We start from the raw sequence: 15,093 nt of genomic DNA on the forward strand, positions 1-15,093 counted from the left end.
AAAGGTAAAATAGACTTGGATAGATGTCAGAACTACTGGGGAGCAGAAAGGTTGTTGGCAAGTGTAGCCCACAACAGACTGGGAAAAAGGGTAATACAATGACTAAACAATCACACTTATTTATTATTATGTTTCTAATGCGTTTTCTGTAGAACGTGTCAACCCGGGAAGCAGGATCTTTGTCGGATGACGAAGAGACTATTCCCTCTATTGCTGAACTAGAGGAAGAACGGAATAGCCCTCTGCACGGCAATGAGAATACTGGTGTAGAAGAGCTTGAACAGACTTTAGAAGACGACCGTATCCACCGCCCTAGAAGAAAAATAGCCAGAAGATAACTACTAAAAATTTCAAAGAATTCGCACTTTGAATAATTTAATGGATTAATAAACTTACTTTTTTTTTTTTTTTTTTTTTTCTCTTTCTCTTTCTCTTTCTCTTTCTTTTCTTTCTCTTCGTAAATTCTTATCTACACAACCCAAGTTTTGTAATCTATGATATGGTTACAATCTCGCAGGTTGTAGAAAAGACTAAACAAAAAGAAAAGGTAATATAGCATATATAAATACTCATCCTATTCCTGGCTTATAAGTTCCGTAGAAAGTTTGTATATTCGCTTCGTGACATATGGTGAAGGTACTAGATAACATTACATTTTCATTGCGTTTTTTAACTGTGTTGCATAGATTCAGAGCTTTTTCTGTGCTGATATTAAAGGCTTCAAGATGTAGACAAGCTTCTTCCAGGCTGATGAAATGTTTTTTAGGCCATAGAAAAATTTTTTAGCCTGCATTTTTTTTATTTTAGTCTGTATTTTCTAATTTTAGGGCGATTTTTTTTTATTTTAGGCTACATTTTTTTATTTTAGGCTGTATTTCTCAGGGAAGTCCAACTTTTTTCTTAGTCTTATATGCTGTTATACCTTATGATTCCCTTGGCTCTTTATGAGGTTTATTGAAAGACTTTTTTGCCGTTATATCTTGTTGATAGTAAGTTAATTAATATTTCCATTTAATTTTTTTCTGGTGATAATATGGATGCACGTTCAGTAGCTTCGAAGTGAAAATACAAAATAAATACCAATAAAAACGTTTTCCATACCCCCAATTTTTCACAGTTTTTGTGTATTTATACGTAAATTTTTTTTCGATTATGTAATGCTTTAAAGTAATAAAAGTGCAACGGAATGATTAAAAAGACATTTTAAAGTGGTAAAAATATGCAACGGAATGAACAAAAAGACATTTTAAAGTGGTAAAAACAAACAACGGACGGAACAATATATCAATATAAAGTGGTAAAAACATGCAACAGACGGTACAATACATCAGTTTAAAGTGGTAAAAACATGCAACAGACGGAACAATACATCAGTTTAAAGTGGTAAAAAGATACAACTGTTGGAGTGTTTGAACCATTTAAAGTGGTATAATGATACCACTGGTGGATAAAACGCACCACCTCTGGTGGTATAAATTTGTTTTTTTTACCACCAGAGGTGGTGAAATCGTACCACCTGTACCACATCTGGGATAAAAAATCAAGGGTTTTTACCACCGCAGGTGGTCTAAGTTGGTACTTTTTTACCACCTTTTACCACCGAGTGCGCGGCTGTGACGTCGAAGATCCCTTTTAAGTATAGAAAAGTTGACTTAGTTAATACGTTTTTCAATTATCACATAAATTACACATTTATTACCTTTGTCGTCTCTGGTAGGCGGACATTTGTGTCCATTTTGTCTGTAAAATGATCAGACTGTTGAGGATAACATAATAACACACCTAGAGTAGAACTATCGGAGATGATCCAATAAGGACATGATTCCATATAATCACACTGGTGGGAATTAGTTGTTCCACAATTTACCTCTATCAATAAAACAATGCTGTGTAACGTGTATCGAGCGAAGAGTCTCATAGGACCTGAGCCATACGTATATGGAAATGAGTGCTATTGTTTGTATAATTGTTTATTTACTTCTTTATATTTATTTATTTCTTGACCTCGGTAAACTAAGTTTGGTAAATCATAAACCTGTTTACGTGGCTTTGGTCTTTCCTTCTTCCTTCTGCCTTCTTTTCCCATATTTAGTAGAACCGTCAATTAAGTGATGACTGTCAAGGTTTTGCTTGTTATGGAATCACCGGTGCTGGTCACTGTCAATACCCTCCTCTTGATACCTTTCAAATTATATATAAATACCCCTTGATAGTTTTGTAGAATTATCTCTATCTTCTTTTTAAATAAAAATTAGAGACGACTTAGTCGTAACAGTACTTGCCCTTTCCCTTTCTATTTCACAACACAGACAAGGCCAAAGATCGTGACATCGTCTAATAACATCCAACTCGTTGTATTCTTGCAATGCAATCTCCAACGTGTTCTCAGCCATTTCCAGCTTATAGTCATGACCAAGCCCTCCCCATCCAACGAATTCCAGTTCCCCGTGTGCATTTCGCATACTTTGTACACTTACCAGAGCGGCACGGTTAACACACAGGTACAACTCATTGTGCTGATCATTCTCGGCCAAGTGGGCTTGCAAGTATTGGAAAAACCCGGTCTTTCCGTTGAGATTGGAAGGTCTAGGTATACGATTGCCAATTGTTTCACCTTGATAGACACGCAATGATTGTGTCGTTTCGACGGCAGTCGCCCTTTCCACATGTTGACGGACAAGATTCGTCAGGTCAGCAATCGCTGCATCCATACGATCGAGTCGGTCCATCACATTATTATGATTTTCTGTCATACGGGTTTGTACTTGATTTAAAGCATTAAATAACTCTTCGTTTGATGGTGTTTTTCCTTGTTGTCTGGGAGGCATCGTAACGTTTAGAGAGAAAGATGAAGAAACAGGAAAAAAAAGCTCAAACGAAAAGTAAGCTTCGAATAATGTTAATAAACAATAGTCACCAAAAATCCGGCCCGAAACATGAGCTCAATACCACCTCTATTTTCTTACTCATCAATCAGTTCTACAAAAAACATTAATAACATAGAATGGTACAGAAAGTCAAATGCAGTTTCTGCCCACGATACCCTACTCCAAGGTCTTTGCAGAAGCATTTAAAAGACCATAAAAAACAAAAAATTGTTCAATTGAATCTGAGAAGAGAACAAGGTGACTGAGTTTAGCTTCATTGCAACGATTTAAAAGTACTAATCTGATGTGCTCTAAAGAACGAAATGTTGTTTCTCCAATGGAAGGTTCCGCTCGTGCAGTTAGCGTCGTTGAATCAGAAGGAGATGCTATGGAATTTGTGTATGAAGGTACTTAAAAATTATTAAATTGTTTTAAACTTTTCTTACTCTAATTAAGCAGCAGATAACGACGGTCCTGCTGAAGACTTCACTGCACAGTCTGAAGATGTTGGAGCTGACGCTATTGAAGAGTTGGAAGAGCCTCAAGAAGAATGGATCAGAGACAAAGATGGTGGTTACAATAATAACCTGTTCCTAAATCTTAAAAATTTCAAAACCTCCGCTAGGGTTCCTGATGACGTCACTGTCGATCAGGACAAACTCGCTAACCTAAGCTATACTGAAAAGAAAAGCATAGAGTTTGAATCGTTGCTTGCCAAGTCGGGCGCATCTAAAAATGGCAAAGAGCGCATCATAAAATGGGTTAATTGCTATTTGGAGAAAATTGGCGTTGGTAAGGGTTTAGGATAAAGCGCATTATGACATTTAGCTCACAACTAATTTTGACAGGTCACAAAACGCTCTTAACCCAATTTCGATCGAGCAAGAAAGAACTTGCTGTATTTTGCCCTGTTGAAACAGATAAGTATGACATGTGCTTAAAGGGATGTCAGATGTTTTATCCCGGAGATAATAGCCGAGCATGTAGTAATCCTAAATGCCAGGAGGATCGCTATGATGATGCAGGAAGACCGAAAGCGCAAATCGAGCAACTTTCTCTTGCTAAGCAGCTGGCGCATCTTCTTAAGACACCTCAATTCAGATCGGACATCTCTTATAAATCGACAAGACATACTGCCTTTTATTCTAACAAATCAGGTAGTAACTATGCTTTTTTGGAAGATATTTTCGACGGAACAGCTAAAGATAAATGGGACGGTCATAATGAAGAGTGTCCCACAAGTGATTACAAATTGGATCTGGCGATGTATACTGATGGATTTAATCCTTTTAAAAGGGGCGGTGTAAGCATGACTGTAGTAGCATTTGTCATTTTAAATCTATCGCCAGAGCTACGGTTAGTGTCTTTAATGTTTTGCAATGTAAATATACAAAAATAACACATATGTTTTTTCTACCAGATTCAAAAAAAAGAATATCTTGATTACCACAATCATACCAGGTCCCAAAAAACCGTACAATATGCATAGTTTTCTTTTTCTAACATATCAAGAGCTTATAAAATTAGAAAAAAATGGAATGCTAGTGAAGTTTAGTAGTGGCTGTGGTGATCTGCTATATGGTTGCTACATTAAATAAACCTATATCTATGACATCAATACATTAAGAATGATTAAGGAATCAATTACCCAATATAGATAGTTAGTACTATCATATCACAAGGTTACAAGAACACAGTGACTAAGGCTTACTAAGGATATGGAAGTACAATGTGTCTAAGATGACAGTAATTCCAAGTGTAACATATTTACAAAATAAGCAGTTAAAGGTAACAGGATACACACTGGGAAAATGATAACAACTTCAAAGATACACTAAAGATAGTGGTACAGCAGATAGTCTTTTTTATATAAATACTTGATCATTTTATTTCATAATAAAGACAATCTTATAAACAGTCTCAAATTACTTATATACTGCCTTATAATTTTACTTACCTCAAAACACAACAGTGGCGAACAGAAGCTTCTTACTGCATCTCTCGTGGTAGCTATTGGTGATATCCCAGCATGTGCTGATCTTTGTAGTCATATTGGCCATCAAGCTTGTTTTGGATGCCGCATATGTCGAACCGAAGCTATGCGGGTTAAAGCAAGTATGTGCTATCCCTTTACACAAGGTGGCATTTCTACAGAATTAATTAGAAAACCCGAAGATTTTATTCAAGGAGACGAAGTAAGTTTTTTAAGAGTCTTCTTTTTTTAAAAAAAAAATCATTAATTCGTTGGTATTAGAAAAATGGCATTGTTCGAAAATCACCACTTTCCCTTTTAAATAGTTTCCACGGCCCATTTTTTTGGGGATTAGACGAGATGCATTTCTGGGGAGCAAACGTCGGCGGCAAAATATGGGCAATTATTACTGATGATGGTCAAAAATATCAAGATGCAAGCAACCCTCTGTTCCTTCGTGTTAAGTATCGAGTGCTTATATCTGCAAAAATGCAACAGGCCCAACAAAACAAGCACAGCTGTAGTATTAGCGGAGCTTTCTTGGGTAGGAAATGTCAAAACATAATACAAGACAAATTTATTTAACTTAAGCTATTTTTTTTAAAAAATAGATGTCCACAAAAAGTCCGGTTTTTTTCGCAGTGTAGACTGGATTGATTTTATTGTGTTTATATTGCCAACTCTTGTGGTAGAAGCTCTTCAACTTCAAAAAAGAGATGTTATTCGAAAAGAAACAGCTTCCAAATCAACATCAAGAATGTCATTGGATCAATTACATGTCTACGAGACTGCTACTGATAATGCATGCAGAGCAATTGTTTCTCTTTCTAATGCCTGTAAAATAACGCAGAAATACAGCATATCAGAAATCGATTTAGTAGATTTAAACCGGTAAGTTCATAAAAAATCAGTGTAAACTATTACTAATACAAACGTAAATTAAACATTTATCATAGTTGCATTAAAGAATGGCAAGAGTTTATGATGGCAAACTTCCACCCCAATGTATCCACAGTCTACATGCACTATATTAATCACCTAAGTGATGCTATCGCTAATTTAGGACCTATGCGTTTAATAAGTGCAAGGCCACTTGAAAGACTGATTGGAAGTATCAAATCTTCAATCAAATCACGCCAAAAGCCAAGCGAAAACGCAAGTAATTGCGTCAAATCTCATTTCGCTGCTGTTTACAAAGCAAACTGGTTTCCTACAAACAGCAATTCAATTGTTTATGGAAAAGAATTAACGAAACAGAATTGCATAAATCTTGTTGAAAGATTTCATGAATGTTCTGAACTAGAGGGGGCAGCCATAGAAAGAGCACTCAATTTAAATGAGGAAGCTCAAACAGTGGAAAGCTACTTCCCAATCAGAAGCGGTAAAACGTTGAAGTTCGCGGGAAAACCATCGAGCAAGGGGACTTTCCTAGTCTACTGTACACAGGCCGATGACAGTAGGACTCTGTACAGGTGTATCGAAAGAACAGCACAGCTGAAGTATGGACAAGTGCTGTTCATGTACTGTAATGAAGGGTTGCACTTTGCCTTGGTCAAGACAGTCTTCCCAGTAAAGTACAATGCAGAACAAGACTGTCATTACTAATTGAAGAACAACGACCTAAACCATGCATTTAAAGTCGTCATGCTCTCACACGTCGTTTTTTATGGCATAGAAATTGGATCATTAAGCGATCAGGACATAGGACGTATCGATTTGGTTTGGGGTTGTGTTTAACTCATATTTTTTTTAACAACATAAGCACAATTCTATTGACAAAACAATGGGTTTCTTTAGAATTAATATGTATACATGGTTCTGTACATTTATGCATTACTTATAAATAAATTATTACCCATTATTTTTCAAACATTTTATCTTACAACAATTTTAAACAATTATCCTTCAATAGGTCGGAGACTCTTGTTGTGTTACCATCTTTTCTTTATTAATTCGAATATTCAGAAAAAAAAAAAATTATAGTAATAAATGATCATTTGGTAGTAATTATAAACCTCATCATCTTTTCTTTCGCTCCTGGTACTTCACCGTCGATCCACTAGATTTTCATTATATTTTTAATTATGTCTAATAATGAAACTTCATCTTCTACCAACATCCAAATCGACGAATTGGCTCGACAATTGGCAGAGATACGACTATTATTGCAGCAACAATCAGCTTCAACCCGTTCTTCATCCATGGAAGCAGAGATGGATGTGGACCCTCAGGTGGTTGAACGACCTGTGGCTACAGATCTCATCCCCACTGAGCGATTGCAACAAGCTCTACCGGGAATGTGCGAGGACTTCTTCCGATCCCCATTGGATGAACTCGATCGCAAACGATTCATTCATGTTTGCCCTCGCAACGTCATTAGACAGTATCTTCCACCTACTCTTAATCTTGCAGATAATGTTGGGCGTTTTACAAAACAAACCGACAATCAGCTTTCTGAGATTCAGCGACGTTTGGCAGCAACCACTCGTCCTATGGACAAATTTTTGCATGAGAGCCTTCGCTCAAATGCCACATCTGTACCGGTTGCAGATGTCGTTCTTTTTATCAACACCATTCACACGTTGGTGTCTGACTCAGCATCTTACATTACCCAGCTTCGAATGGATAATGTTGCTCGTGAAACAGGTCTGGTGGTACCACCTCTTCAGCCTCGTACCAAGCTTACACCCTCACCTCAACCACTGTTTCAAGATACTAAAGCAATTCTTGAAGGCACAAATCTTCGAAAGGCAGTTCAAGCAGCTAGCCGTAAACCACAACATAAACACCATGGACGTCAAAAACCCACATCTGCCAACTCTAGACCAACACAAGGCTCTTCAGAACGGGAATCACATGGTGCTCCTCCAGTGGGACAATCAGCATCACAGGGTAATCGAGCAACAACTCCGCACCCAAGACGCAGTAATTCTTCATCTTCATCTTCCCACGGACGAAATTTTCAGAGACGCCCCCAAACTCCCAACCAACAATAGTAGGAGGAAGGTTATCTTCCTTTTCTCTCGCTTGGTCAAAACTCTCTTCCGAAAAATGGGTCAACAGCGTAATAAAGAACGGATATCGAATCCCCTTTATAACCTCACCCCCCATATCAACAACTTACGACTCGAAACATCAACGCCATCAATTTCCCAACCTGTCTATCACTCAACGAACAACTGTCGAAGCGGAAGTTCGGGCACTATTAGTGAAGAAAGCAATAGAAGAAGTACAGATCACAAACCAAAGCGATCAGTACGGTTTTCATTCGACGCTATTCACAATTCCAAAGAAGACAGGCGGGGATCGACCGGTTTTGAATCTCAAACCACTAAATCAATACTTACCTCGTATTCCATTCAAAATGGAAACTATGAAAACGATCTGTCAATTGATACAACGGAACAACTACATGACCAGTATAGATCTGACGGACGCATTTCTGCACGTGCTAGTTCACGAATCGTCCAAGAAATATCTGCGCTTTCAATGGAACAACAACACTTATCAATTCCGGACAATACCCTTTGGCCTTTCACTGAGTCCAATGGTGTTTACAAAGGTACTAAAACCGGTATTGAAATGGGCACGACGTTCAGGGATAATACTCTCAGCTTACCTCGACGATTTATTGGTCATCGGCAAGTCAGCGGTGGCAACGTTAAAGAACACGACCAAGGTATTACAGAAGCTAACGAGTCTTGGTTTCTTAATCAACCACAAGAAATCACAACTAACTCCTGTTCAATGTATTCAGCACCTAGGATTTCTGATCAACACGGAATCCATGACGCTAACGGTACCAACAGCCAAGATACGAGACATACGACGAGCGGCCCAAAAGCTACTGCATCAGTCATCGGTCAAGTTGACAGCTTTGACATCATTCGTAGGGAAGGCTCTAGCAACATCATTAGCAGTGTTTCCAGCACGTTTGCACACCCGTCAATTAATACAACAAGCCAATATATTACGTCATTCGCAACGCCCATCCATCACACTGACAACTCAAGCCAAGCAGAACCTATTATGGTGGATTCAACACCTGCAGCAATGGAATGGTCATTCCTTCATCCCGGAGAAAAGTCACCACGAACTGTACACCGATGCGTCTATGACCGGATGGGGAATAGTAGATGGTACCAGCGTTATCAACGGTACGTGGCAGCCCGAAGATCAGCAAAAACATATAAATTATCTCGAACTATTAGTAATTTATTTCATCGTCCACAACCCAAATTACCAAGGGCAAGCAATTCAAATCTATTGCGACAATTTAACCGTCGTCTCTTATATCAACCATTTTGGCGGAACTCGATCCCAACCGTTACTAGACTTGACACAGCGCATATGGCAGGAATGCTTGAAGACCAACACCCGTATCAAAGTGGACTACGTAGCAACGATGTTCAATCCTGCGGACACGCCATCACGCCAACAACTGGACCAACAATTGGAGTGGAGCTTGACACCCACCATATTTCAACAATTAGACCAACTTTGGGGACGCCACACGATCGACCTCTTTGCTACTCGTCACAACAACAAATGCTCACAATTTGTGACATGGAAATTCGACCAATTGGCAATAGCCACCAATGCAATGTCAATTCGTTGGACAGAATTCCAAAACCCATATCTTTGCCCGCCGTGAAATCTCATACCTCTAATTTTACAGAAGATACAAATGGACCAGGTAAAGGAATGCACAATCATCACGCCGAACTGGATGGGAGCCATCTGGTATCCCCGATTACAACAGTTATCTCGACAGCATCCACCAACTTTGATTCCGAGGGATCAGGTCCTAGCGGCACCAGGCCAATCTCAATCGCTTTTGGAGAAGAACCAACACTGGCAGCTAATGGCATGGCATGTGGTTCAATAAACTCCACTAAACAACAGAGGACAAATGAGCCTTCAACTCTCAGTGAGGAATCCTCCTCTATCATTTTCGACCCTCACCGAGTCCAACTTAAACAAAAACGATACAATGGTACACAACAACGTTTTCTAGACTGGGGTAACCAACACAATCGTAACGTATTAGAATTTGTTAATGCTATTGATATCATTAACTATTTAGCATATGGCCGGGTACATCACAACTGGTCTTACGCCACTATTTTACAATACAAACAAGCAATCTTACAACTATATGAACAAACTCAACGTGATAGTATAACAACTAATCCTGCTTTCATTGAATTCTTTTCCGCTTTGAAAAGTAACGCGATTCTATCTTTTGATTTCCCTATGATCAATTTACAACCAGCTATAGATGTCATGCTTTCTTGGGGTGAGAACTGCGACATGACTCTTCTACAAATAACACAAAAACTTTGTTTCCTTTTGGGTATCACCGGCTTCTTACGTCCATCTGATATTGAACGCATCGACGATAGCAAGACTTTGGTGGTCAACGACGCTCTCCGTTTGGTGGTTTTGGCACCTAAGGAAAAACGGGCTGGTAGACCAATCGAAAAAGTAGTGAATATTTCGGCCCACTCAAACATTATGCTTTGTCTGGTTACGTGCTATACACAATACAAAAATCGCTTCGCTTCTCTCGCTCCTGTTGTACGTTCACATGATCGACTTCCACACCTTTTATATACGGCATTGGTTCGCAACATTACCGACCACAACAAAGCAATCGGGTCTGAACGCATTAGCAAGCATATCACGTCCATCTTGTGTAGAGCTACCACTACATGTACAGCTTCCACTTCCAGTCGTAAGACAATTAAGGCTAGGGCTGTCGGTTCCACACGAGCAATTCTTGCTGGCGCTAAACTGGATGATGTGCTCACCCATGGTTCCTGGGCATCTTCTTCGATCTTTGATACATACTACCGATTGAATAGGGCTTCCGCCACCAACTTTACGGATCTTATTCTGTGAAGTAGAGTCGCTTTACTCTGTATACACAACAAGAGTCTCCGACCTATTGAAGGATAATAGTTACTTAAGTTCGAGGCATAGCCGAAGAACTAAACTTATTATCCGAAGGGAGGAGACTCTTGTTGTCCCACCCTCATATTTTATCCCACCCTTATTTATTTATTTTATTTTATTTCTGTATTGATAAGGTTTATAATTACTACCAAATGATCATTTATTACTATAATTTTTTTTTTTTCTGAATATTCGAATTAATAAAGAAAAGATGGTAACACAACAAGAGTCTCCTCCCTTCGGATAATAAGTTTAGTTCTTCGGCTATGCCTCGAACTTAAGTAACTAATACTCAACATATTTCAACAATTGGAAAATGTATGACTAGTGTTGTTTTTTTATTGGATCACGAGTTTTAAACGGGAATAATTACCCAACAATTGTACAACATTTTTTTAATATTTTTTATTGCACAACATAATTCAAACCAAAATACAACGTAATTCCAATGTTGAAATTATGTGTGATTTTGTTGTATTTTTATTGTACAATACTTATCCCATAAAAATATTGTCCTATTATATTACAACTATTTTCAACTATATTATTGGAATTTTGAAAATTCCAATATTTTTCAAACAAAAATACAATTATTTCTAATATATTCATATATTTTTCCCACAGTGTATTACACTGTAAATATGTGTGATTAGACTGAATATGCGCGGTCAGACTATAAATAGCAGGGGCACACTATAATTGGCTGAATCCTGAGCTTTAAGCGTGCCAGGCTTGATTTTAGCCGAGGACAGTGATTTAGGCAGGTGAAAATGAGTTTTATGGGTTGGATGACTACATATCCGTCCTGTACAGTCATGCATTAATTACAAAACATGCGCTTGAAATTTTCAAACATTCTGATTGGTTTGCTGAAACAGTCTATGCCACTGATGGCGAGTAATTTGAATTTGAATTAAAAAAACAGACGCGAAAAAGAGTAGACATCTCTCAAGGAAAAGATCTGATATACAAAATTTGTTTTGTGCCATGTGATAATGAAAATCATGTAGAAAGCCCGTTTCGATATGTTTACTTTATAAAAACGATGTTAAAGATTGCTAAAATGTTGACTTGTGATTGGTTTTTGTTGTGTTTTAAGGTAAAGTTAAATAATAGAAAGCCTATAGTAATTCGAAACTGTTTATAAGATGTCTTTATTAAGAGAGCCTGTATATACCACCCCTCTTTTTCCAAATATAGTAATTACCACCCCTGTTCGGTCACGCCGGACAGAAAATGTCCGGTGGAAGTGGATCACTTTATACCCATTTATTAGGCTCCTTTGTGGATCACTTTATACCCATTTATTAGGCTCCTTTGTGGATCACTTTATACCCATTTATTAGGCTCATCTGCGGATCACTTTATACCCATTTTTTAGGCTCATTTATAATGTTTTTTTGGATCACTTTATACCCATTTTTTAGGCTCATTTGTAATGTTTTTTTGGATCACTTAATACCTATTTTTTAGGCTCGTGTACAGTGTATTTTTGGATCACTTAATACTTAGTTTTTAGGCTCATGTATAGTGTATTTTTGGATCACTTAATACCTATTTTTTAGGCTCACTATATTTCCATGCGCGAAAATTTTCACGGCCGTATGATCGGCTGTTCTTACTGTCGCTTTAGCTTAAATGTTATTTACTTTTATAAGACTGCAGAATGTTTAATATCTTTATTTTTTAATCTCCAGATGTTTCATTATAAGAGCATTGTCGAAAATCAGCCATTTAGTGGCAATCCTTAATGTTTGGAAGTACAAGAAGGGATGATGGTTTTGTATCCGCCTTTATTTAAAAAATGCAAGAGGAAAAAAACCATGACCTCATTGCTATATTCCTCAAAAAAGATGTATACAAAAGGGATATAGTACGTTTTAAATTTAATTATACCCCGCCTCCAGCTTATCTTGTACTCTAATAGCAACTAAAAGCGGTGTCAGCATGGGTAACTATTGAGTCATTATCATTCATGAATTTTTTTTCAACTTAACGGTGATATCGATGAAATTGAACAGAATAATTTTTGCCGTTTAAAATGGGTTGTTTATGCATTTCTTATTTTAGAACGATCTGCTCAATGTTTATTTTGTCCATTGGATTACGGGGTGTGGAATCAGTAGTACAGTGCTCGTATATTCTATATCCCGCTACCAGAGCCGGGGCATCTTAGAAGCAGTGTGGGTTGAAGTTTTTTTCCCCTTTCTATTGTTTTACTATCATAAATTTTTATCGACCATGGAATTTTACTCAGTTTCAAATGCTTTGGATGAAACTATTTACAACAGTCAATATCAAACTTCAGAGGAAATTAAACATTACCTTAAAAAGTGGGCTATCGAAAACCACTTCGTGTTAATTGTCGCTAAGAGTGAGAAAGATAGACGCCTTCATCTTCGTTGTAAGTGTGGAAAAGCCTGTAGACTTGCCATTGAGAACCCTGAAGAGAGAAAAAGAACAAGAACGAGCATCAAAGACGACTGCCCTTTCATATTGAAAATCAATTTTTCAAAGCGTATACAGGTTTGGACAGTCGAACGACCTAATAAAGCCAACCATGAACACTTGCACAACCATATTTTATCATTGGAAATGGTTCAATTAACTCCCGAAGGAAAAAGAGGACTATTGGATCAGAACACTGTGAAACTCGTTACAAAAATGATTCAAGCAGGCAATAGCGTTCCTGAGATACGTAGAACTCTCGGGGGTAATGATGGACAATCAATTTTGTCGTATGATGACGTCCGTAACTGGAGTGCTGAAAATACTCAATCATTCAACGTCAATTCTCTTGATAACGATGCCAGAAACTTGATGTCCCATATCAGTAACAAAAGCTATCTGATGGCTTACCAAAAAGCTTTGAATGGTAGTGAAAGTAGATGTTCTTTAACATCTATTTTCTTTATGCATGAAACCGCACTGGAGGAGGTTAGAAGTCGAGGTGAAGTTTTTATTATGGACGCTACATATAAAACTAACAACCTTGGCATGCCTTTGATTTCAATCCAAAGCGTATCACACGTCGGTGGTAACTCACTTATGTCAACACCTATTGCCTATGCATTCGTTGCAAACGAAAGAATTGAAACCTATGTCTGGTTTTTGAAGTCATTTAAGCAGGCTATTTTTTCCTGTTCCCGTGAGGGCATTGAACCCATCTTTGTTACTGATAAGTGCTCGGCTTTAATGAATGCTATTGATCAGGTCTTTCCTAACAGCAAAACTATGCTTTGCACCTGGCATATGAATCAAAACTTTAACAAGGAATTAAGTCATATCTTCATCAAATCTGAAGACAAGCAAAAATGCATTGAGCTGATTCGAGAAATGATTGTTTCATACACCGAAGACGAATTCAACGACGCCTGCAGTAAATACAAAGTAATTGCTACGAACAATTCTTTGTTACAAGATTGCTCGTCCCAAAAGGCCCAAGTATATCTTGAAAGTAACTGGTTAGTCTGCAAGGATAAGTGGGCCGGCTATATCACCCGAATGTACAACCATTTTGGCTGTACTACCAGTCAACGAGTTGAAGGCACTCATAGTGCCTTAAAAAGCGGATCTATGTCGACAAGATTGGACCTGCTCTCATCATTTGACGAAGTAGACAAATATGTCAACCGACAAATTGTTAAACAAAAAATGACAGGAATCAAAGAAGGCTGTTATGTCGATGGTATGATTCGCAACAACGTCCGACTTGTCGAATTGGTAGGTAAGGTCTCTGCAAGGGCTTTACTTACCATCCAAAAGTCCATGTTAAAGGCTGGAATGATGTCGAATGACAAGAAACTTGCATGTATGAACAATACTTGCTCTTGTAGTGACCGTATAATTTATGCTTTGCCGTGTAAACACGAAATTGTAAGAATGGATGACAAGGTTCTGGCTGTTGGGGATATCAGCAGTCGGTGGTTGCTAAAAAATGCTACTGCGTATAACACCAACATGGCTTCCAACACTCCTGTTGTCAATATTCCAGATACCGACGATAAACAAAGAATTGAGTTTCATCAAGTTGATATTGAAGACAAAGTAAACAAAACTGACGAATTTAGCAGCATTTTGGTGGAAGCTGAACTCCAACACCGTAATTGTCAGTCAGTCACTGAGTCAAATGCTCTCGGTGATTTCTTGAAGAAGGCGCTGGAGGATCACCGGGAGTTTATTAAAAATTCAAGAAGCATTGACAGCTTAGTTACGTTACCAAAAAGTGAGACGATCTCTAAAGTTGGCCGTCCTGCTAAAGAAAAAAGCTTTTCTCCTTGGCGTCAAATCAGTGGT

General features: G+C 38.0%; 5 protein-coding genes across 5 annotated transcripts; 4 read left to right on the top strand and 1 right to left on the bottom strand.

Moving 5' to 3' along the window:
* Positions 1-23: 23 nt before the first annotated feature.
* EV154DRAFT_559196 (uncharacterized protein) lies at positions 24-338 on the top strand (the record flags this gene model as incomplete). The annotated part of the gene is made up of 2 exons (XM_051605534.1): positions 24-50; positions 153-338. The coding sequence occupies 2 exons, from the start codon at positions 24-26 to the stop codon at positions 336-338; spliced, it is 213 nt and encodes a 70-aa protein (XP_051461847.1).
* A 1,202-nt stretch (positions 339-1,540) lies between these two features.
* On the bottom strand, positions 1,541-2,828 carry EV154DRAFT_559197 (uncharacterized protein; the record flags this gene model as incomplete). Its single annotated transcript, XM_051605535.1, has 3 exons — positions 1,541-1,567; positions 1,700-1,782; positions 2,312-2,828. 3 exons carry the CDS (start codon positions 2,826-2,828, stop codon positions 1,541-1,543), a joined length of 627 nt encoding a protein of 208 aa, XP_051461848.1.
* Positions 2,829-4,495: 1,667 nt separating this feature from the next.
* On the top strand, positions 4,496-6,444 carry EV154DRAFT_477236 (uncharacterized protein; the record flags this gene model as incomplete). The annotated part of the gene is made up of 5 exons (XM_051598091.1): positions 4,496-4,527; positions 4,840-5,062; positions 5,122-5,383; positions 5,451-5,730; positions 5,796-6,444. The coding sequence occupies 5 exons, from the start codon at positions 4,496-4,498 to the stop codon at positions 6,442-6,444; spliced, it is 1,446 nt and encodes a 481-aa protein (XP_051461849.1).
* A 719-nt stretch (positions 6,445-7,163) lies between these two features.
* Positions 7,164-7,682, top strand: EV154DRAFT_388877 (uncharacterized protein; the record flags this gene model as incomplete). The annotated part of the gene is made up of 1 exon (XM_051595085.1): positions 7,164-7,682. A coding segment is annotated over one exon (519 nt), but the record flags the coding sequence as incomplete, so codon positions are not given.
* A 1,723-nt stretch (positions 7,683-9,405) lies between these two features.
* On the top strand, positions 9,406-10,743 carry EV154DRAFT_457481 (uncharacterized protein; the record flags this gene model as incomplete). The annotated part of the gene is made up of 1 exon (XM_051597404.1): positions 9,406-10,743. The coding sequence occupies one exon, from the start codon at positions 9,406-9,408 to the stop codon at positions 10,741-10,743; it is 1,338 nt and encodes a 445-aa protein (XP_051461851.1).
* Positions 10,744-15,093: the final 4,350 nt, after the last annotated feature.

Source organism: Mucor mucedo, assembly GCF_025094135.1.
Source record: "Mucor mucedo strain NRRL 3635 chromosome Unknown EV154scaffold_10, whole genome shotgun sequence".
NCBI classification, from domain to species: domain Eukaryota; kingdom Fungi; phylum Mucoromycota; class Mucoromycetes; order Mucorales; family Mucoraceae; genus Mucor; species Mucor mucedo.